General features: G+C 43.9%; 2 protein-coding genes across 8 annotated transcripts in view; both read left to right on the top strand.

The window, feature by feature from the left end:
- Nucleotides 1-14,310, top strand: part of LOC140311909 (myosin IXB) — a 50,961-nt gene extending 36,651 nt beyond the window's left edge. The window contains exons 17-44 of one of the 7 annotated variants that reach the window (XM_072389503.1): nt 2,015-2,128; nt 2,911-2,950; nt 3,083-3,205; nt 3,451-3,531; nt 3,755-3,865; nt 4,652-4,777; nt 4,876-5,025; nt 5,155-5,315; nt 5,435-5,795; nt 6,024-6,601; nt 6,816-6,891; nt 7,034-7,149; nt 7,535-7,653; nt 7,957-8,150; nt 8,245-8,352; nt 8,448-8,618; nt 8,702-8,743; nt 8,830-8,941; nt 9,022-9,095; nt 9,187-9,379; nt 9,557-9,685; nt 9,962-10,067; nt 10,401-10,532; nt 10,690-10,813; nt 11,058-11,108; nt 11,892-12,007; nt 12,090-12,229; nt 12,677-14,310. In XM_072389503.1, coding sequence (XP_072245604.1) covers nt 2,015-2,128; nt 2,911-2,950; nt 3,083-3,205; nt 3,451-3,531; nt 3,755-3,865; nt 4,652-4,777; nt 4,876-5,025; nt 5,155-5,315; nt 5,435-5,795; nt 6,024-6,601; nt 6,816-6,891; nt 7,034-7,149; nt 7,535-7,653; nt 7,957-8,150; nt 8,245-8,352; nt 8,448-8,618; nt 8,702-8,743; nt 8,830-8,941; nt 9,022-9,095; nt 9,187-9,379; nt 9,557-9,685; nt 9,962-10,067; nt 10,401-10,532; nt 10,690-10,813; nt 11,058-11,108; nt 11,892-12,007; nt 12,090-12,229; nt 12,677-13,224 — 4,396 coding nt within the window. In that variant the 3' untranslated portion in view covers nt 13,225-14,310. Of the gene's footprint in view, nt 1-469; nt 563-2,014; nt 2,129-2,910; nt 2,951-3,082; nt 3,206-3,450; nt 3,532-3,754; nt 3,866-4,651; nt 4,778-4,875; nt 5,026-5,154; nt 5,316-5,434; nt 6,602-6,815; nt 6,892-7,033; nt 7,150-7,534; nt 7,654-7,956; nt 8,151-8,244; nt 8,353-8,447; nt 8,619-8,701; nt 8,744-8,829; nt 8,942-9,021; nt 9,096-9,186; nt 9,380-9,556; nt 9,686-9,961; nt 10,068-10,400; nt 10,533-10,689; nt 10,814-11,057; nt 11,109-11,891; nt 12,008-12,089; nt 12,230-12,350; nt 12,406-12,676 lie in introns of all 7 variants that reach the window. The other 6 variants (XM_072389504.1, XM_072389498.1, XM_072389499.1 and 3 more) reach the window with 6 other exon arrangements.
- Nucleotides 14,311-16,435: 2,125 nt separating this feature from the next.
- On the top strand, nt 16,436-21,834 carry use1 (unconventional SNARE in the ER 1 homolog (S. cerevisiae)). Its single transcript, XM_072389497.1, has 8 exons — nt 16,436-16,569; nt 17,876-17,925; nt 18,090-18,168; nt 18,376-18,528; nt 18,791-18,806; nt 18,911-18,941; nt 19,093-19,255; nt 20,419-21,834. The coding sequence occupies exons 1-8, from the start codon at nt 16,471-16,473 to the stop codon at nt 20,599-20,601; spliced, it is 774 nt and encodes a 257-aa protein (XP_072245598.1). The 5' UTR covers nt 16,436-16,470; the 3' UTR covers nt 20,602-21,834.
- The last annotated feature ends 780 nt before the right edge of the window (nt 21,835-22,614 follow it).

Raw genomic sequence — 22,614 nt, 5'->3', positions numbered from 1 at the left:
TTTGTGCTGCGTTTGGTCGGGTTTTTTCTAACTGTCAGGTCTGTTCTTCTCTGGAGGAAATGTGTCTGCCGTGGTAGCTGTGGACATGACGGTAGACTGTTGGTGCTGGTCATTTTGTGGTTAATAACTCTTTATTTTCACAACGCTCGGATCGATCATTTAAATTCACCCGAATGTTCACCCTCCTCATGAAACTGCTACTTTTCCTCTTCTCGTAAACCACACAACAATGTATTTCCTGTTTAATGATCCTTTTTGTAAAGGTGAAGGAAATGTTTAACTGGGTGTGCTCCCAGTCTATCCGTTGGTACTGAATGAGATGAGGAGGAATGAACCTGGAATCTGTTCAACTTGGTTTTTTTATTGGATCTAAAACTCCTGAAAACTTCATCTACCTCATCTCAGTCATCCTGCACCTTTTGGTGACCCCAGTGTATGCGGTTCTCTCCTCTTCCTCTCCCCTCCACAGACGAGCTTCTATGCTCGATTTCTACTTTGATCATTCAGAGGAGCGCCCTCTAGAGGCCTTTGAAGACATCTTTGCTAGCTATGAGAATAAGAAGTAAGTGAATTGGTGGAAAGGAATGAGGACACGAGGCCAAGCAGGAAGGAATGATCTTTCTTTTTGAACTATAGATATTGGTTTGCTCCATCTTCTTAGTTTGCTCTCATTAAAAAAAACATTTTTGAATCTCGTTGAAACTAAATCATGTACTGAAAGGCTTTTATCAAAAAAGGCCAGTGTTGTTAAATGTTCCAAAATCTACTTCTTTAAAAATAAAAACCAACTATTTGAGGAAGTTCAGTGTAGCACAGAAAACAGGACAGGAAACTCTCCCTTTAACTTGAATTCCCCTCTCTTCCCTCACTGTAATCCTCTTCCTTTTTCTGTAGTTGCAATAATCCCTCCTCTTCCTCACATTTATTATTCTTGCTGTGGAGCACAGAAAAGTGTTTGTGCAGGCATTCTCTGATTAGCCACTCAGATTACTTCCATCAGCTGTGGAGTCCTGGAGGCACATGCATATTCTTACCCGTACAGAGACGCCCTGTCAAAAAGACAGACAACTGTGAGAGCTTTCTGTGAAGAGAATCAAACCATGATGTTATTTTTGGATTGCTGAACCTTGACCTTCTGCCTCTTGTGTTCAGATCTGAAATTACTGGTTTGCTTCAGTTACAGCCAAATAACTTAAGCTGAATTGAATTCTTCAGCTCTTTTTTTTTTTTTTTTACCAGTATTGAATCGCCCAGTCCTTTCCAGATCTGCAGACACTGAGGTATCGAGGTTAGATCCATTGCAACTAGTTTATTAAGGGCACTTCCTTCACTGCCTGACCTCTGTTTTCATGCTCAGTCCTGGTAAGTATAGGAATGTACTGCATGAAATATCTCCGGGGCAGCGAAAATTAACCTCACCAGACCCAATGTCGAGTGTAACATCATTCCCAGTTAATGGACTATGAAAGTCTCACCAGTAACAACTTACAGTCACATAGGAGCCAGTAACAGCCGCAACATGGAAACAGGTGGCCGACCACGCCGAACGACAGCTCAGCTCTGCATGTTCACTACCACAGTGGCAGGCATATATGTTCGAATACAACCCCTCCATCCCTCAATCTCTTTCTGGTTGTGCGTGTATCTTTTTCTGTACTTAAGAAGGACATGGCAGTATGGTTGGGTGGTCTAGTGTGTCTTGTGGTTTCCTCAATCATGAGGAATAAGAGAACAGTTTAGCCACGTGTAAAAACTGAAGTTTCTCTCAATATCCGACCCCCAGCTGTTCTGCAGTGTGTGTTTTTGTCTTGGGTAACTGCTGCCATTGTTTTCTTTGGAGGTGTCCTCTAACAGCGGTGTTCTGTCACTCCTTCCTTTGCTTTTTTTTTTGTCTCCCTCCATCTCTCTTTTGTGTGGTTTCTCTTGTTTTTTGTTTTTTCCCCTGTCCCTTCTCTCCTTCCCCATTCTTCCCCTTTATGTCTCTATTCACACTTGCTGTATGCGTGGTGATCAGAGATATGCATGCAGAGATCATCAGCTCCATTAAGAACTTGCAGCTGGATGGTGAGGACCCTCGCAAGCTGCTGCAATCCTGGGGTCGCCTCCGCTTCCCGCGACACGTCCTCCAGTGAGTCTGCAGACAGAGCTGGCATCAGCTCTTCTCCAGATCAGTCCAGTCTAATTGGCTCAGGCAGAACATGCTCCGATTCCTTCTTACTATTTCCTAGAATAACGTATCTGCAGCCATTTTTTTTTAATCCACCAGCTCAAAAGCTATCACATTTATACTTTCTTTTAATAGTGTATTATTAACGTCTCCTGTGAGCTAGTCTAATAAAAGCATTCATCACACTTCTGCTTCCTCATCACTCAGTATATTATAAGCTCTAGTTTGTAGCTACTTTCCGCTTTTCTTGAGAAATAAAGCTGAGATGCCATGAATACTTTAACTGTGGCATGAATATCGACAGATAGTTGGCACGCAGGGTCTTTCAGAGCATCTTGTGGATGTATGTCCTTGCAACATGTTAGAATTTCCACTAAGCTCTGCAGTTTAACACATGGCAACAGAGAGAACGTGAATATAGATTTACAGCCTGGTTTGCAGTGATGAGCACAAGAGAGCATGTCTGTCTTTGTATGGCGAGTCTCTGCTGGGCTGATTGTTTAGAGTTGCATCCCATCTCCTGCAGCAAACTCCCTCTCCCTCTGTCGCTGTCATAACTCTGTCTGTCATTCATCCAATCTAGGTACAAGCTTTCATTTCATCTCTGACTGACTGCGCATGAAGAAGTCACCCATCTGTACTAACCTGGCCTCACACAATTCATCCGCTACTCCATTCCATCCACAAGCCTCATGCTGTTAGCATGTAACTCACCCTGCCTCTCCTTTCTCCCTTTTTCACAGGAAAAACAAGAGCATCAAACAGAAGCAGGCCATACCCAAGGTAAGCCTGAGTGAGGACCAGAAAGCTAAAGTTTAGTGGTAGCTTAAAAAGATACAGATTCCTTTGGTATTGTTGGTTTGAGTCAACACACTTACAAGCAGGAGGTTAATCTGCTTTATTAATGCTGTGCAGAGTTTGCTGGACTCTCGATCTTTGAAGTTCATTGTGAGTTTGACGCTCCACGATCGCACTACCAAGTCTCTGCTCCACCTGCACAAGAAGAAGAAAACCCCCAGCATCAGCGCACAGTTCCAGGTAACATCAGCTGCAACAGTCTGCGCACTCTACCCTAAGATGGGCATTTTCCCTTTTTCCTATTTCTACGAATCATCATCAAAACACAGTTCAAACTTCAGACAGAGGTCTGATTCAAGACATCCAACTGTACTGATTAAATAGATTGATATACGAGTACATAAAAGTATATTCATACTAGAACATTATGGAGACTCATTTGATTTACCAGAAAAGTTCAGCAAAACTTTGTCTGTTTTCTTCAGAACTCTTTAACCAAACTCTTAGAGACTCTGAACAAAGCCGAGCCTTTCTTCATTCGCTGTATCCGTTCCAATGCTGAGAAGGTAAGATGTTGTCATTTTATTTGCTCTCCTGTACATATTTTGCTGTAATTACATTTCTGTGATTCTGATAAACAGGCCTTTTTACTCTTCATCAGAATATTGAATTTATGATGCTAACGCAGTTCTTATTTTGATGGCAGTTTTATTGGTGGTCACGGGTTTTTTGAATGGTAAGATAACAATCAAACCTGCTTCTCTTGTATCCGTAACTGTATATGAGCAGAAGGAGATGTGTCTGAATGAGACATTGGTGCTTCAGCAGCTGCGTTACACAGGAATGCTCGAAACCGTTCGCATCCGGAGGTCAGGCTATGGAGCCAAGTACACATTCCAGGTAATGCAGATATACTCTTTTATGTGAAATTAACTTAACAAGTTGCTGTACAAGGGGACATGTTGTGGGAACATCACTCTCTGATGTACTTTGGAGCATATAACTGGGTTTTTGAAGTCACTACCATCTCGTAACGTCAGAAAAATACTACCGTAGCACTTTTCACCATCTAAACTTAAACAAAGCACAGAGGAATGAAGTAACTGTGAAGTCCAGAGATTATGGAGCTGATATGTGGCGCAGGAATTGTGACGCGAGTTCTCTGGTTATGTTCTGTGCTGTGCTTTTTAACAACTTGGGCCAGTTAAACACGACTTGTGACGAGACTGTAGGTCCAATAGCCCACACGTTCTCCACAGTCAAACGGCAGAAAAAGGAGGTGTAACTATCTGAAAACAAAACTGCCAGTCTAATATTTTTCTGTCAGTTTGGTGCGTAGTTTGAGCTCTCAGACTATGTAGTGTTATGCTCTCTAATGCCATGATAAGGTGTTCCAAGGGTTAATAAGTACTACATATCTGAAAAGAAGCGTACCTTGGGGAATAAAGGGCTGGAATTGAGTTAAGTGGGACACTCTACACACTAAAATGATATGCTTAGATAAAGGTGCAAATTAATGGAAGACAAACGAAGCTGCTTTGCTGTCTCTCCATGTTAAGACCCTGAGGATAATGTCTGCATGTGAAAAAAGGACAGAATTTGTACATTTAGATATTTGGTATTAGATCACATACCATATGTCCTCTGTGGAACAGCTCATTCATCTCATATCTGCACTACCTACAGGAATTCATCGAGCAGTTCAGAGTGTTGCTGCCAAAGAACGCCTCTTCCTCTAAAGAGGACATCTCAGCGCTGCTTGGCAAGAAAATGGGCCTCGACCCCACCACGTACCAGATTGGCAAGACTAAGGTACCACATCTGCCACTGAAGCTCTATGCATTTAGTTCTTCCTGTGAATGCCACTGTCTACATTTAGTTTCTCCTTCTGGGGTGTTTTGTTGCTTCAGGTGTTCCTAAAGGAGCTGGAGCGACAGCAGCTGCAGGACATGCTGCACAAGGACGTAATGCGGAAGATCATCTTCCTTCAACGCTGGTTCAGAGCTCACCTGCAGAGGAAAGAGTTTCTTGACATGAGACAGGCAGCCACCTTGATCCAGGTAAACGCAGATGCACCATTTATGTTTAGGTTGCTTTTTGCATCAACATATACGGTATGATTTTCTTTCTTAGCATAATAATAGTAAAGAAGACGATTTAAGTTGTTTTTTGTTTTTCATGTCTCTTAGCGATCATGGCGTAGGTACTGCAAAGAGGAAGAAAGGCGACGGGCAGCCACTCTGATCCAGGCTCTATGGAGAGGGCACAAACAGAGGTTAGACTTCCACCGGCAAAAACAAGGAGCTACTAAAATACAAGCCCTGGTCAGAGGACACTCGGCACGCAGAAGGTGAAAACACAGATGCACTCAGTCTTTGTCAGAGCGCATCGTGAAAGTATCTGACCTTCGATGTTCTAATACAAAATGTGAAAATATTTAGATGCCGCTATTTGTCTTGTGGATTACAGGTGTCAGTCTATACGAGAGGAAAAACGGAAGAAAGAGGAGGAGGAAGAGGAGGCCCGGAAGAGAGCCGAAGAAGAGGAAAGGAGCAAGAGGGAGGAGGAGGAAGACGCAAGGAGAAAAGCAGAAGAGGAAGAGAGGCTGAGAATAGAAGAAGAAGCAAGGAGACAGGCAGAGGAGGAGGAAGCAAGGAGGAGAGTAGAGGAGGAAGAAGCGGCAAGGGAAGAGGAGAAAAACCTGGCAAGAGAGCCTCAGACAAGAGAGGATCCAGATATAGAGCTGGTCACAGAGGAGATGCTGGATAAAAACCACCTTGTCCCAGAGATGGAGGGCGAGGAGGAGGGGGAGGAAGAGGAGGCCGAGGAGGTAAATATGAGTTCACATACAGATGAGGAGCATAGCAAAGATGAAGAGTTGGAGGATGAGGAGATAGATTTGGAGAGTGGCGGTACCCTGTCTGGGGCTGGACCCCAGCTAGATGAGAAAGAGGAGGGGGATTTAGAGACCCAAACGGGAGGATTGTCGGATTCAAAACCTGCTCCAGCCTCAGATGGGGTCACCTCTAACGCACTTACACCCATATCTCCGCCTCAGGGGGAGAATAAACAGGCCAGCACTACTTCCACAACTCCACATGCTGAACAAAAGAGGGCGCAACCTTCTGCTGTCAACAAGGGCGTTCCATCCAGGAGCCAGGAGAAGAGAGAGCAGAGGAGACGCAGAGGGTTGGAGCACAACCAGAGAGCCACTGAACGAGCATCTTCGTCCTGCTCTTCGACCACCAACAAGGATCAGACTTCCCCACCCAAGAGCAAAAACCAGGAGACATCCAAGCTAAAAGAGCGGTCTGACAGCAAGGAGCTGGACCAGTACACCTTTGTGGCCTGGAAAATGAAGGAAGACAAGGGAGGGAGGAAGGAGGCAAAGACTTCTCCTCCCTCTGCTGCTCCTGTCCGTCCATCTACATTAGCCCTGCAGCCCGCTGACTCTGTGCAGGAGAAAAACGGCTTAAGCGAGAGTGTCGGAACTGTAAATCTGCAGCGCCGCACCGGAGCGATTAAGGAGAAGCCAGAAAAGTGGAGGGGAAGGAGGAGGAGTAACGGAGAACTCCCAGAGGGCACCAGCTCTTCTCCACCTCGCAACACAGAGGAAAAGATGAAAAAACCACTCCTGTACGTCTTTTTTTTAAATGATTTTTTTATCATACTCTCAGATCTACCCACATGTTTAAGAACTGTTTAAGTGTGAAGAAATTCAGGCCTCAGACGAATCCAAAAATCAACAATGAATTAATATCAGATATTTCTCTGCTTGCCCCCACTTTTAAAATCTCAGCTGGTTGTCCAATTCTGATACGTCATAATCTTTCTTTATCTTCATCTGCAGGAGCGAAACCGCCTCCTCTTCGATCGACAGTTTGTCTCCATGTTCCGAAGGAGCTGGTGCCATTTCAATCAGAGAGGTATTTTAGATGTGTTACATGTTTTATCTAAAGATGAAACGCTTGTTGCAGATGACATTTTAGCCTGTTAGAACTGGTCCCATTTGACTTTAACCTCCGCAAATGCTTCAGTGCTTGTAAATATTTTGTCTCTGTTCTGCAGATAATTTCCTCATCAGATTCTCATGGCGATGGTTCAAAAGGTTCCACCAGGAGGAGACACCAAGAAGGTTCTGGGCAACAAGACTCCACCTCCTCCATCCTATCCACACCGGACAGGTGTGCTAATGTCTTTTGTAGTTTTTCTCACACACAAAACAGTATTTTAACTGGAGATAAATCAGTTAGATTTCAGTTTTAGTCTTCAATATATACACATCTGTATTTTAATGTTAAGTTTACCACTCACAAACTTAACGTTGTAAGGAGTTAATTAGTTGTTGTGAATTGTGGGTGCTGTAAATAGCTCCATCTGTTTATCTTGTCACTAAGAAACAACTCGAACAGTTACAGACACCTGCTTATTAACACTAAACTGGTCAGAAATAGGAACAGATGTTAGCCTTGGTGCTATGAATGAGTTGAATGCTGAAAATCAGCCTGGTTACGATTCATTAGCACTGTGTGACTATTCCTGGGTTTCTTGTGTTGCTGTGCTCTGCAGGCCAGCTGGTTTCTTCAGCAAGATTTTGAAAAAGCGACCCCCCAAAGAGGCCTGCACGCCAGACAACGGAGAGCAGACTTTTGCTCAGAGTCTCAATGACAAGTCAACGCCAGGGGAAGGTAACTCATACAAGCTTTCTACTTCCTTCACCGAGCAGCTGCAATTTTCTTGCATTACCTCACATGACATGTTGGCAGACAAGAAAACACACATGTATTATCATTATTATTCTCACGCCTTACCTAATCTCCCTTATTTGCTTTCTGAGAAAACATTGACCCGTGCAGGTTCAAGCTCACTTCAGCGCTTCCCTCTGGCATTTTGTTTCATCCAGGGCAAAAAAACATACAGATGTCGTCAACGTATCTTTGCACATGTGCTTGTGTAGAGGTTTGTGTCATGAAAAGCCTTCTCCATTTCAGCGCCAACAGCCGCACACCCGTCTCGGCCTCACTCCCAGCCTCATAGTGACCGCGCTGTTAAAGGTTTGGGCAGAAACCCCACCATTAAGATCAGTCGTGCCACAAGGGTCTCTGAGCAGTGGAACGCCTCGCTAGACAGAGAAATCACAAACACCAATGAGCTGCGGCAACTCGACGAGTTTCTGGGCAACCAGGTGAGTGAAGAGCAACACAATGTTGACTTTGAGAGAGATTTATTGATTTATCAGACGGGCAGCTCTACAAAACAATGCCGGCATTCATTTGCAGGTCAATGATTTCCGCTCCAGGGGCAAGTCGCTGTCAAACGCAGAAGCCATCTTTGTAACAGCCACCATGCAGTTCAGAGAGACTATCAAGGCCATGTATTCTCTCCCAGTAAGTCTGTATGAAGGCTTTAAAAAGGACACACTGAACGTATTCGTACTGATCAGTTATTCTCCTCCTCCTCACTTTCTCCTAAACGTTTACAGAAACCTACCATTGGCTACAAAGGACTAATGACAGGCTACCAGAACAAAGTGATCCTTCTGGCAGGCAGCAGACAGAAAGAGGAAGTCCAGCTTGTGGTCAACCTGTTCCAGTCAGTGCTGGATGGCTTCATCAGAGGAGAAATGAAGAAGGAGGAGGCTGAACCTGCAAAGGTGAGCCACTGAGGTTCATGATTAGAATCAGTCCAAATATTTTTTAAAAATGACGTGCTCATGCCTTGTGTCTGTATTTTTAGCCCACCAAAGCCAGAAAGAAGAGAAGGAAGAAAGATAAAAGTGTAAGTTCACAGTTGAGTTTTTCATGTCCACAGTAATGCTTTTAATTCAGTTTAAAATCTAAGTCTCTTTGTTGTCTATTTGGTAGATGGAGAGCCCCCTGGATCACGTTTTCGCCCACTATCAAGTCAGCATTATGCAGTCGTGTGACCAGTGTACCTCTTACATCTGGGGCATGGAGAAAGCCTACATGTGCAGCTGTGAGTAAACGCCACAACAAAAACTAAAGCTCGTTCACATAACATGCAACACTGATTCACGTTTGAATGTTTTCTTACAGATTGCAAAATGGTGTGCCACAAGAAGTGCCTCTCCAAGATAGTGACTGACTGCTCCACCTTCTGTGCCAAAAAGGTTTGTTTTTAGATATATATGTAAAGGTGTGAGGCTGGTGGATTGCATGGGTAAAGCTCTTACTGACTACTGCTGTGTGGTGAATCCGCAGAGTGATGAAGAGTTCACCGGTCAGCACTTCGGTGTGCGGGTGTGTCACCTGGTGAGTGATAAGAACCCGGTGCCCATGGTGCTGGAGATGATGCTGGAGCATGTGGAGATGAACGGCCTCTACACCGAGGGCATCTATCGCAAATCTGGCTCTGCCAACCGTATGAAAGAGCTACACCAGCGACTAGAGACGGGTTAGACTCTCTATATGGCCTTTACATCCAGCTCACAATTAACTGGGGACAAATGTAGAATAGTCTTTCTCAAACTCTTGAAATTCTAGCTTGGCTTTATGTATTCATGTATTTACTGAAAGTCAGTAACGGGTAAAATCAGGTCACGCTTGTTGCATTTTTTTTTAACACGTCTAGATCCCCACCTGATCTGCCTTGAGGACTACCCCATCCACACAGTGACAGGCCTGCTGAAACAGTGGCTGAGGGAGCTGCCAGACCCTCTGATGACCTTCACACATTACAGCGACTTCCTGCATGCAGTGGGTGAGGAGGACCTTCCCCTGCAGGGGAAGACATTTCACCATAGGAACGATGTGCTTGCCTCTGCCGTTCGGTGTTTCTTCAGCTTAAGTTTTTCTTTTGTTTGATTCAGTCAGGTTAAGCTAAACTGCACCACTGTAGGCCAAATATCTATCAGTTGTGATTAATAATTAAACAGAGACCTTTTTTCAACAACACGGGGGACTGTTAATCTTGAGAAATAAGTGTTCGATTTGATTTTTTGTGTGTGTGTGTGTGTGTGTGTGCTCCTCCTTTTAGAACTGCCAGAGAAGCAGGAGCAGCTTCAGGCCATCTATAAAGTGCTGGAGGATCTTCCCACAGCAAACTTCAACACTTTGGAGCGACTCGTCTTTCACCTGGTCAGGTAGGGACTCTTATCTTGTTAATTCCAATGCAGCGATGATAAATATGACTGACTTCTCCTAAAAATGTAGTTCGTGTTGCACTCCCTGGATGACTTGTTTTTCTTTTCTCTCGACTCCAAATATTCAGCCAAACACACTCATAAACTTTATTTTTCCAGAGGCTAACTGAGCGTGAGCTCAATGGCACAATGAAACTGTAAGATAGCAATACAGTAATAGGAGCACCTCATCATTTAAGTCAATCCCTCGTTCATTAACTGAACAGTTGTCGAATAAATGTTTCATCGCATGCGGCTGAATGACGTCTCTTATGTCCGAAAATGTTCCTGCAGGGTCTCTAAAGAAGAGGCTCACAATCGCATGTCTCCCAACTCGTTGGCCATAGTGTTCGCACCATGTATCCTGCGTTGCCCTGACAGCGCTGACCCGCTACTCAGCATGAAGGATGTTGCCAAAACAACCATGTAAGACCACCACGGCAGCAAAATGAACAAAATCAACCTCTTCTTTTACCTGGAGATACATCTGCTTAGATTGACTGGATATACCACCCGTGTGTATTCATAACTATGGAGAGCTGTGACTTTTAGAGGCTTTACTGTTCCTGTTTTGTTCCTGTAGGTGTCTAGAGATGATCATCATGGAGCAGATCAGACGCTACAATGAGAAGATGGAGGAGATCGAGCAGCTGGAATACGCTGAGGCTCTGGCTGTTAACCAGCTCAAACTCAAGAGAAAGAACACGGTGAGGAGCAAACACTGTCGCTCTGGAGCTCCGGTGGTTGATCTAGTGTGGCCTGAAAACGTGTTGAGATCCCGGCACACTTGTTAAAATATTGTAAAAATCACCTGAGAAAATTACCTACATAATGAATCCATCTTGCCTAGTCGATAACATTTTCTTGTATCATTAAAATGGCACAAACCCATCGTCAGTTGTTCTTAGGTTACATGGGGTAACATGGCCGATGTTCCTTGTCTCTCTTTAGCACTACTGGCATTTACCTCTCAGGTTCTCAGCTCCTTACAAAGGAGTGGTGGTATGTATCATACAGTTCTCCTGGTACAGTCCATCTGGTAGTCGTAGTGTGTAGTAGTTTGCCATGTTGAAGCGCCTGTGCATGGCATGTTAGTAGCGGGTGATGTTTTTTTCTGCTCCCCCCCTCCCCCTCGCAGATATCTTTCCTTAATATTATTTACCCTTCCATACTAACTGGGAGTAGACTGCATGTTGCTGTTAGTCTGTTTTATGTCCTGCTTGTGATGTGACGGATTTGTTGTTCTTTTACGAGAAACCAAATGGTTCTGGGTTGGTGCTGTGATTCCTGTCTTTGGATGATAGTAATCTAACAATAGTGTGACTTGCTTTTCTTTTTCTTTGTGGTATTCAACTGTCTCTCTGTTAACGGTTTAACCTTTTTGTTTAACAGAGACCACAAAGCTCTGAAAGTCATGTGGTTATGGAGTAGTTGGTAGTAGTTTTTGGACTGTGGGGATGCGTTTAACTTTGATGGCAGTGCTTTTATGAGAGGTGAATGTGTGTTATCATTTCTGCCACTGCATTCATTTATTTTATTTCACCTCCTTTCAAGTAATTCCTGCACACAAAAGTGCTTCGAACTTGCGTGCAGATGCATGAAAGTCACAGGCAGCATCCACTCTGCTTTTCTTTTTACCACACTAACAGTTTTGGCTCAGTTTCAGATTTTTTAAAATTTTTTGGGGCGATTTGACATCCATAAACAACTCTTTTTGCATTATAATTCCCTAATGGACTTTTACGTGGAGTTGGTTGTCAGTGTGCGATGCTGTGTTTTGTGCAGGTGCACGAAAAGGTCAGCTCGGATCTCAGCGTGGTCCCCGAGAACGAGCCGCTGGACTCGGACACCGAGGCTGAGAAGAACCTGGTGGAACGCATCAAGTCCATCAAGCAGGAGAAGTAAGGATGCTCTTTGAACTTCTCCATCTTCACCACAGTGTTGCATTTGTCTCCTGACCTCGTCATCTGCCCCCCTCCTCAGAGAGGACCTGGCCTGTCGACTCCCAGAGATGGAGCAGCCTGGTTCAGACCAGGAGAACTTGGACTCTGAAGCCTCACTAAGCTCAGAGAGTCTTCTGGATGAACAGCAGCGCTCCTCTACCCACAGCTCCGACCCTGAAGGTGAGTATGATGGTCCGCTCCAGACCTTGCTTCCTTCGATCTGTTCCTTTCACTCACCTTTGGGTTTCTGACCAGACCACGGGGCCACTGGGTTGGGCCCTTCCTGTCTTTTGTGGTGCAGGTCTGGACCAGTGATGGTGATGGGGTCGCTGACGTCTGCTCTGTAAACAAAGCAGGTTGGAGGAACAGCAACCGTGTTTGTGTGCATGTAAACTCACGTGTGGCACAGAAGCATGCAAAGTTGATAAATAAATTGAACATTTGGCACCTAATTAAATTAAATCATTGTAATTGTTACTTTCTGACTAGATTTTAATTTAGATAACATGGTTGCATGATCTTCCATTTGTTTTCACTCTCTCTCTCGAGACTGCTGTGAATGATTTCAATAAAAACACACTCGTCTTCCCCTCCCTCAGCTACTTGTTCTATCTCCTTCTCTTCTAGGGCACGGTGTCCTCCTGCTGAGGAGACACAGGCCAGTTTTTTCTCCCAAACCATTAGATTGGGCTCAGCGACCTAAAATCCCTGGTGGACGCATCTCTCTGTTAAACCTCACCCCTTCCAGCTCCACCACCTCCGTGTCGAGCTGCGCTTCTTCCACCTCCGAATCGTCAAACGCTTCCATCAGGCATCTTCTGCAACGCCGCAGGCCTATCATCCCAGACACAGTGAAACTCCCCCCAGGTGTTCTCGCCCAGCCTGCAGCCTTGAGTCTAGCTCAGACTTATACTCCTGGAAATCGAGCATTCAAGCACTTTGTCAGGAGAAGAGAGCAGCCCGGCCGCCGTAAAGACAGCACTCAGTCCCTGTACCTCGACGGCACACAGTCCGACCTGTTGCTGCATTTTTCCTCCTGCCCTCCCTCTGCTTCCTCCTCCTCCATTTCCATGGTGACGCCATCTCCTCAGCTGCAGCACCATGAGATAGACACCTCGAAAGGCCAGAGACGCTTTTCTTACCCAGACATACCCTACATGGACGATGATATCTGACTGCAGTGGGACAACAAAGACGGTTAAAGGCTTCCACCGACAACAGAACAGAACTGACTGCATTGAGGAGAGGTTAAGAATCAGAGAAACGTTACGTGTATGTATGTGTGTGGAAGTGAGAGAACAAGACAACGTGTGCATTTGCTGCAGTGGCAACGCAAAACAGAGGCTGTTCCAGCTGTTGAGGGAAAACTACTCGGGGCGCTGCCGAAAGTCTTGTGTTGTCTTGTATGACAGTAAAAAAATAACTGGACAAGTTGTTGCCAAGCACCTTTTCTATCCTTTTAATATATTGTGGCTACTGTTGATCAATTCAATTCAGCTGGACCAGAGGCTGCATCTGCTGTGGCCTCGTAATTATTCTTTTTCTCTTTTCTTTTTTTAAGTTGTGCTAATTCAAGAAAATGTTGCAGGTTCCAGTCGCACTTTTCCTTTATTTTTCTCCTACTGAGCAAAACCTGCTCACTGAGTTGTTAGCTAGTGCCTTGATATATTGTACATTGAGTTGATAACTCATTCCTCGCATCGTAAATAGAGAACAGTGCTCAGAGAGGGCGGGAGGGTGATTTTGGAATTTAAAAAGGGGGGGGGGGGCTTTATCTCAGACCTCTGTGTTTATTGTATGGAACTGATACAAGATGTGCTGAGACTAAGGAAATAAACACGCATACTGTTTGATTTCATCTTTCACCTGCTGCCCAACAGACACCAGACAGGAAGTCTTTGCTTCCAGGTGGCAAAGGTAAAGGGGAGGAGCACGCGCCACTTTCTCCGCTGAAGCCCATAACGCCATGCCACAATGTCTTTAAAGCTTAATGAGCACAGTCTTGTAGAATGAACACGGTGTCACTCGGCTGTGGACAGTCCCAAGATGAGCAAGTTTTCCTGAAGCACAGCCCGGGCCGACATTGTGTGAAATGTAATACTAATGTTCCTCTGTGACTGCTGAATGATGTCTGTTAGTTTGTCTGCATTTTGAGGACAATGTTCTGGTGTGTATCATGTAACAGAGAGTATGTTTGGGACTGAATGACATGAGCTGTAATGGTTATTAGTATTAACATGAAAATACAGTACATGCTTGTAGCACCTGCTGCTGTGTGTTTCAATCGAGTACAATATGAACGGATATGATGTGTATGACGGTAAAGAAAGGGTTACATGTTCAAAAGATTACTGAGCAGATACAGTTAGCATTATTGGGACAAATTTACAGAACTATAAATGCATCACTTTTTCATTCTTTAAGGATCCTTTGCAGGCGATGACTTATTGAAGCGTGGAACAAATGGACATCACCACAAAACGTGCTTCACCCTTTGTGATGCTGTGCCAGGCATTAGCTGCAGCTGTCTGTAGATTCCATCTGCTGATATATTCCTGCCCTTCGTTTTTGTCTTCAGCAAGTGATGCGGCTCAATGGGGCCGCGGCTCGGATGGCTTGTGCCGCTTGCTTTGAGAGCTGTGCGTGTTTTAGGTTCACAGCAGATCAAATGAATAATAAAGGAAAAGCACAAAGCTTTTGTCAAAGAGCTTTTGAGACAAGATTAAGACCTCGAAAACCAAGGTTTTAGACGTCGTCTGAAATCTTTCTCCGATTTAGGATTGATTTTACTACATTTAAAGCTGAGAAGCTGCACGTTCACCTCGTGTTCATTGTATAAATGTAGCTCAAATGTGTTTGAGTATACAGCTAAACGAACCAGCCGAGTCGACACATTGTGTATTCCTCATTCGCCCTTTTAAATATTTTACATTTTACTGAAGAAAACCATATAAAATGATGTGGTCCATAGAAAAGTGCTTAATTATTGAGTGTAGACTTCCACTGCTTGATGACCGGATATGTTGAGAACATGTTTGTTGCTTGCTTATCTTTCACTTTGTGATTGAACCCATCTCAGCTACACTGAGGTCGGGTGACTGTAGCCGTCAGGTCATCTGAAACACTGCTCCGTCACACTCTTGTCTTGGATAAATAGCCTTTTTATAGCCCGGAGGTGTTGCTTTGGGGTCATTGTCCCACAAAGAGCCAATCAGAAGGCACGGCGTGTCACTGCAAAAATGCTGTGGTCATGCTGATGAAGTATGCGTCCGGTTTTGAATAAATCGTCCTCTGCTCTCATAAGTGAAGCACCTTCCGGCCCATCACAGCTTCTCCCCTGTGCTTCACCATAGCAACCACATCAGTAATGGCATGAGATTTAAAACGACGGCCTTTAAACGACACAAATTCTTGTCTTGCACGTTAAGAGGGAAAAAGAGATCAACTCATTAGATTTTTTTTTTGACAAGGCACACCTGTTAACTGAAGAGCATTCAGGGCTTCGAGAAGGACGGGCATTCACAGCTTCCATCAAAGCAAAAGATCGCCACCTTCATACATTTTTGTTTACCACGCGATTCCATGTGTGTTACTAAACAATATGTAGTCTCCTTCTACAATATGAAACCTTGTCATAAGAAAGCGGGTAAAAACTACTAGTGACGAAACTTAAATATACTGATAAAAGTGACCTCTGCTCAGGCAGAAGGTGGAGCTATGATGATTGCATAACACGGATAGATGTAGTGGTGTCACCATTTGGGAAAGCAAGTAGAAAGAGTCCTTGTATTTATTGTCATGGCTCACAAAAGGACTTGGTGCAACTGCCAGGCTAACAAAATGGGCCTCAACGGTGCTTTTCGTAGAAAAGATATAAAGTAATCTCTTTGGGACTTATATTTGCACACAAGTCACGATTATTATCCGCCATCTCCAGTGGAACCAGAACAGAAACGTCATATACCCTAAAACTAAAATGTAATCATTAGTAGTTAATAAAGCACAATGGAGATAACCTCGGAACATTCCTTGACTTATATATAGCAAGAGAAATCTCTGATGGCTTAAATATTATAAAAAGCCTTCACTCTGAGAATTATTTTTCTGTCTTTAGTTGTATCTTTTTCTCTGTCGACAAAACAAAATATATAAATACTCTTATTAGGCCACCGTAAAGTTTCATTTGGGGTATAATTTGAAACTAAATTAGCTGTTAATGTGCTTCAGATGCAACAAGATGCTCAATGATAGTGAATAATTATAACAGAATGAAGACATGGCGAAGCATAAAAGACGTCTTCTCAGATAATTTTTCTTCTCTGCGGTGTGGAGAAAACAAAAGTTTACAACAGCCGACGGTTGGTTACCACGCGCGTAACCGTTTGACGTCAAACTGCTGCGACCGTGTGTCAGCTTCTAACATGGCTTCAAGATCGGAGATTAATTTTATTAGATTGTTGTCTCGCTGTGAATCAATAGCGTCGGAGAAACGAGGGGAAACGGAGTGGAGGTTAGAGAAGGTAACGCAAAATGGACTGAATGGAATAACTCCTGATAATGTATTTATCTTAGCTTTAGCTTGACTGTTGTTAGCTGCTAGCAGCTGTTAGCCGCTGTTAGCCACGTCGTCACTGAAAACCAGGCTAGTTTTGACCTGTAGACTCCGACAAGCGTCACATTTCATTGTTACAGTGCTATTTTTTCTCTGGTGGGTTAGTATGCCTTATTAACGAATGATTGAAGAATATGACTCAGCAAACATGCACGTTATAGAAGTTAGAGCCGCAGTATACATTCAAGTGTCAATTTAAAACAAAACAAAACACAGTTTACCATCACTTTCATTGATGATTGGCGGTGCTCCTTCTTCTTCTTCTTCTGTAAACCATTGCTGCTATGGAATATCTTCACCCGGGTTTTATTAGATTGGGTAGCTAACACTAAATGTCCTCTAACAAAACAGGCCAACCCAATGAATGCTAAATTGCATCTTTGTGATTATTTTTTGAAAGCTCCAGTTTGTGTTTCTGACTTTTATTCCTCACTGCTGAAGTAAACTGAAACAGTTTGTTTCCTCAGAGATGTCCAGTGTCGCGTTGCTATTTCAGTATAAACGGGACACATTTTGGATAGTTGAATTTACTGGCAAACAAAAACGTTTATGAGACCGATTAAACTGCTGAAATTGGGTTGAGAACTCTACAATTCAAAATTAAAACCTGCGAGGATCATGAAGAAGCAGAAAATATTGGATGACCAGAAATCGCTTAAATACTTTGGTAAAATTAGATGGTAGAAAGTTTCATGGGCTGCTAAGGAGTATAAAGATTGGACTCCAGCCTCACTCAACGTGATGGAGGCATCAGGATTTGAATAGTGGCAGATCAAATGATGTGATCATGTGTCTACTGTACAAGACTGTGATGGCAGTCTTATGACCTGGCCTCAGTTGGTCAGGTCAAAGTTCAGCAACATTGCATACTCACAAAATTACGTAATCACCTGAATACACTGAGCTAACCAGATTTTTACCATCATTAAACCTTTTCCTCTCTGATGGCACAGATTTGCTACTACATAACTTGGCCGGGCAGTGTGTGTCGGACAAGCCGTCGCTGCTCGAAATCGACGTTTCGGAAACAGAAAAGGGAGGGTTTGCAGAAAGATCAAAGATCAACTTTAATGAGGACCAATTTCTGAGGCCTTTCTTTTTTTTTCCAGATACGAGCATCCCTTATAAGCAACAACATTTTCCGTTGCCACACTACACGAAGGTGTTAAATATCAGCATTTCTGTTTATTTTTTCTTTTTTTGGTCTGCTGTAGTATGTCGGTGCCCTGGAGGAGATGTTGGTGACTCTGAGGAAAAACCCGAGGTAACCACACCTTGAACCTTTTAAACAGGTAGTTTCCGAAAGAAGTCGATGAGTCACTGGTTGCCCCGCAGTTATGCTGAATTGCTATAGAGTTTAACAGTGTTGTAGGCCTAAAAAAAGAACAAGTGCAACTCTTTCTTGATGAACTGTTTGTCTCCTTCCAGCAAACCCACACCAGAGGTCCTGACTGAATACACAAGAAAAGTAGATTTTCTTAAAGGGCTTCTGGAGGCAGAGAAACTGGTGAGATTTGAGAATATTGCCGTTTTCATTCATTCATTTCAACTTTATTTATACTGAAAGTGTAAAATCTTACCAGTGCCTCTTATGAATATTCTTATAGAACTGTCCCTCCTTCGTGCCAAAAAACCCCTTCTAAAAGTTAAATAATGAGTTCTTCTCCTGTGAGGACAGTTCTCTGAGCTCTCGTCTCTTTCTGCTCTTCCTCAGTCTTCACCAACGGAAAAGGCTTTAGCTAATCAGTTCCTCGCTCCTGGCCGAACACCCACAATAGCCAATGAGCGGATGCCCGCCACAAAAACGGTCCACATGCAGACGAAGGCCCGGTGTACAGGCGAGATGAGGGACGAGCTGCTCGGCACGGTGGGAGTGAGATGCACGACGTTTAGCCGACACGTGGACAAGATCCACCGTGTTGCTTAGAAATTTAGAAGTCGAGCTAAAACGCTTTTTTTTTTTTTATGTACAGTATATACGTATATTTTTTTCTTTAAGTAGTTTTAAAAGAAAGTGGTCCATTTTTATACAATTCACCCAGCCAGTTATTTTTTCTTACATAATCATGCTTCCAGAGAAAGTCGCATATTTATTTCACTGACGTGTCTTTTTCTTTGTTCCATTGCAGCGGTCGTCAGGGAAAGGTGAGACATTCTGGATGTTGAAGACATCTAGTTTTTCAGCATGAAGCACAGCACATAGTTTTTACAGGTTTTTTTTTTTGCGTTTGTTCTCTTTTTCCCTTCAGGCCGCTCGGACGGAGACTTGAGAAACAGAAGGTAAATCCTAAAATTCACTGTTATTACCACTCGTCTGCGAGAGCCACTGCTGCGCGGACTGTTTAAAGTTTCGTCCATTCAACGCAGCTGGTCTCACCAATCCCCCCTGAATTCTTACTAAATGGGCACTTGGCTGTTTTGATCTCTGCAGAGGTGTTCCTTTGGATGAGCGTCAGTCTGCCGCCGAGCTCGACGCCGTCCTGCAGCACCATCACAACCTGCAGGAGAAACTAGCAGAGGACATGCTCAACCTGGCCAAAAACCTGAAGAACAACACCCTGGCAGCCCAGAACATCATCAAACAGGATAACCAGGTAACTGGTTGGGCACCAGCGGAGCTGCTGAACGGATACATATAAAAATTTTTGTTATTTTTATACTCGTATGCCATCCTGTCAGCTCACAGTATGGTTTTGTTTAGAAAGACAAGAGTGGACTGTGTTATGAAGCGGTGTTTATCAGACCCACAGTAACACGCCAGATATTTGTTTCTTATTCTCTCGAATGTTAAGCTACCTCACAAGGCTGTGTTTTTCTGCCAGTAATCCCAGTATTTTGTTGACCTGAACTGTAGCGACACAGTGTTCGGTTGTAGAGTCCAAAAAATAAAATGGAAAAAAAGACCTCCTGTCGTCTTCTCCTAAGCTCCACGCTTACACTAAGCTGCCAAGCTGTGATGTGGTTCTTCAGCTGTTTGATAATTATTCTGCAAAAAAGTGCTTGAGATACTTAGTCTGTAGCAATCTTATCACACTCTTACACAAAGGTTACCTCGTGTATATCATATTAGAGATAATATAGAATATAACTTTATTATTCAGGTTCATAACTGAAAAAAAGAAAGTTTAGTGCAGTTACAGGCTGGTAAAACTCACCCTCCTGTCCTGATATTTATCCACACGATTCACAATTAGTACGACTGGATGCAAATGATCAAGCGTTGCTCTGAAAGTTGCATCTGCGGGGAACTGTGGGATGGAATTATCTATTTTCTTTCATAAAGGCTGGTCCGGTGTATCCTCTGCAAAAGGAGATGTTAAAGGAAGCTCCTTTTCTTTGCATTTGGAGCATCCGAACGGCGCTTGTCGGGACCCGTTACTCAGATAACTCAAAGGTCATATCTCTTAGTTTGGAAGGATCCTAAACAAATTCAACCAGACCCCTAGATTCTTCCCTCGATCTTCGTCCTTGTCATTAATAGACAGAATTTTAACCAATATGTTTGCAACATGTGCTTATTTATGTTTGTTGTTTTTTTTTCATGGAATGCGTCCTCTGAACATTTGCATTGGAGGAAAAAAAAACTTTTATTCCTCTTGATGTCGCTTGTCTCATTCTGACCAGAAGGGGGCAGCATTACACAGAAAGTTTTTTTTTTTAAGGCAGGGAAATGGCTGCTTCCTATACAGGATTATTCATATTTCTACACTTGAAATCATTATTTATGCCTGTACTGGGTGTTTCCTCTGCTTCCCAGACTCTGAGTCAGTCCATGCGTCAGGCAGACCTGAACTTTGAGAAGCTGAAGACGGAGTCGGAGCGGTTGGAGCAGCACACCAAGAAGTCCGTGAACTGGCTGCTGTGGCTGATGCTCATCCTGGTCTCCTTCACTTTTATCAGCATGATCCTCTTCATCAGAATCTTCCCCAGGCTCAGATGATGACTGTGCACAACCCTGAACTCTTAATCCGACATCCTCCTGTGTTTACGGGGGCAGCAACTATGTAGACCTCAGTAGATCCATACAGCATGTCTGTATGCGATGCGTGACGCAGATCAGTAGCTTTCCGAAGCAACACCAGCCAGTTAGATGGACGGAAATATTTGCACCTTGAACACTTTGGAGCTTCTGTATTCCTTCTTTTAAAGTGAGCAGAACATGAACTGAGACAAAGAGTGGCTTGGAGGGGGTTCGGAATCAGACTTGATATACCGACGACAGGGAGTTAGCCTTAATTATTTGAATCCCTCATCGGGTCACACGGCCAGCCATGAAGCACATGTTGGACTTCTTCCAACGGTGTGTTTTATAAATGGCTCGTTACTTTGTCGCCACAGTTCAGTGCCTTCTAAACGTTTAATAACTGATGAGTAACGCATTACGGTGCGGTAGTAGACGGATACACTGCATGGACGCGATAAAGGCTTTCATTATGTTCGGCACTTTGTTCAAAGCGAGCCTCCCTTTTACAGGTAAACACGGATCCACTCATGACTCCACTGTCGTGCACGACTATCCACTCTTGTCAGGAGGTCCAGGTGTCTGTGCTGTTCTTTTTAATTCACCTCTCCGTTTATTTCCGGCGCCATCGGTCTTGTTCAATTGTTCAAGGGTTCTGGTGACTTGATTCCATATACGTCCATCAGTCGATGTTGTTTGTCGTGCTTCGTGATGACTGCTGAGGGCGCGGGTGTCGATGAAGTAATGTCTTGTTCCCATTAGATAACTGTAATGCCATGTCTGTTCCTGTGTGAGTACTTGATTGAAAACTGACTCCAGACTAAATAAAAATGATTAAATTTCCCGTCACTGTTGCTGAATTTCATTCGTCTTTCTTGCTTCTGTTTTGTGAGCCGTGCATCCTCTTTCCTGATTGACGGAGCTAAACGGCACTGGAACCATCGGGTGCAGTGACCTCATTTAGCCACCATGTGTCAGTCCTGATATGTGAGCGTCAAACGGAGAACGACCTCCTTGACCCTGGGATGGCCCGATCAGCCCCAATTCCCAAATTAACTCCACTATTCATTTAGAACTGAACTGATTCAAGTACGGCTAAATAAAGGCAGCCTGCTGCAGTAAAAGCACACAGAGGGACAGCATGTGACTCATGATGTCTGTGCATTTTTCACCTTTCGTTCCTCCTTAATTAAACTTAATGTGGAAATATGATGTCAGTGCTTCAAGTCTGGATTTATTTGTGCAAACAGACCCTGAGGAAGCTCCTCACATTCCTCCCGTGTGAGCCTGACTGTTGTCTGAGGCCTGTGCAGCTGACCAGCTTGTTCAGGCTTGCAGCTGGGCTTGCAGTCCCTCTTCTGCCCCACCTCGTCGCTGCTCGCTGGCTGACTAGCTGGGCTGTGACTTGGCCCACTGGGTATTTTAGGATCCCTGGGGCTGGGGGGGGGCATTTTAGCCGCTGGAAGCCAAGGTATGCAGGCCACCACGAGACCAAATGAGGCCGTGTCAAAGCAGAGGATCATCGTCCCTCATTTTAATCACAGCTGTTAGCGCCTCCTGTCTCAGGCCTAACACTGGCTGTGCGACCAGTGCAGTCCATACATGACTTCATCCCTGATGTGGTTTCTCATGTCCAGTATGGCTGTATTATCCAATTAGATGTAAGAGATTTTTAGTGTCCAAAGTAGCCTCCATAGTTTGAGATGTAATGAAAACAATGTGAGTTCCTAGAGTCCCAAAATACCTCTGTGAGGCTAATTAAGAGCTCCTCTAACCTTTGACCTTGGGAACCTGAATAGGTTCCTTCCTGAAGTCCTTTCCCACAGGGATGATCTGAAAATAGCGCTCAGAGATATGTTTGGTATATTTAGACTTATCAGTTCATAATCATTTTCTAATAAAGAACCATGTGTAGAGGTTAGGAGTTGGGGAAAAAAACTTCACTTTGATATTTCAGTTTTGTGCTGTGTTTGACCACAGATTATAGAGAAT

Source organism: Leuresthes tenuis, unplaced genomic scaffold (genome assembly GCF_036924035.1).
Source record: "Leuresthes tenuis unplaced genomic scaffold, fLeuTen1.0.hap1 SCAF_7, whole genome shotgun sequence".
NCBI classification, from domain to species: Eukaryota; Metazoa; Chordata; class Actinopteri; order Atheriniformes; family Atherinopsidae; genus Leuresthes; species Leuresthes tenuis.
This window is presented reverse-complemented; position numbering and strand designations above follow the sequence as displayed.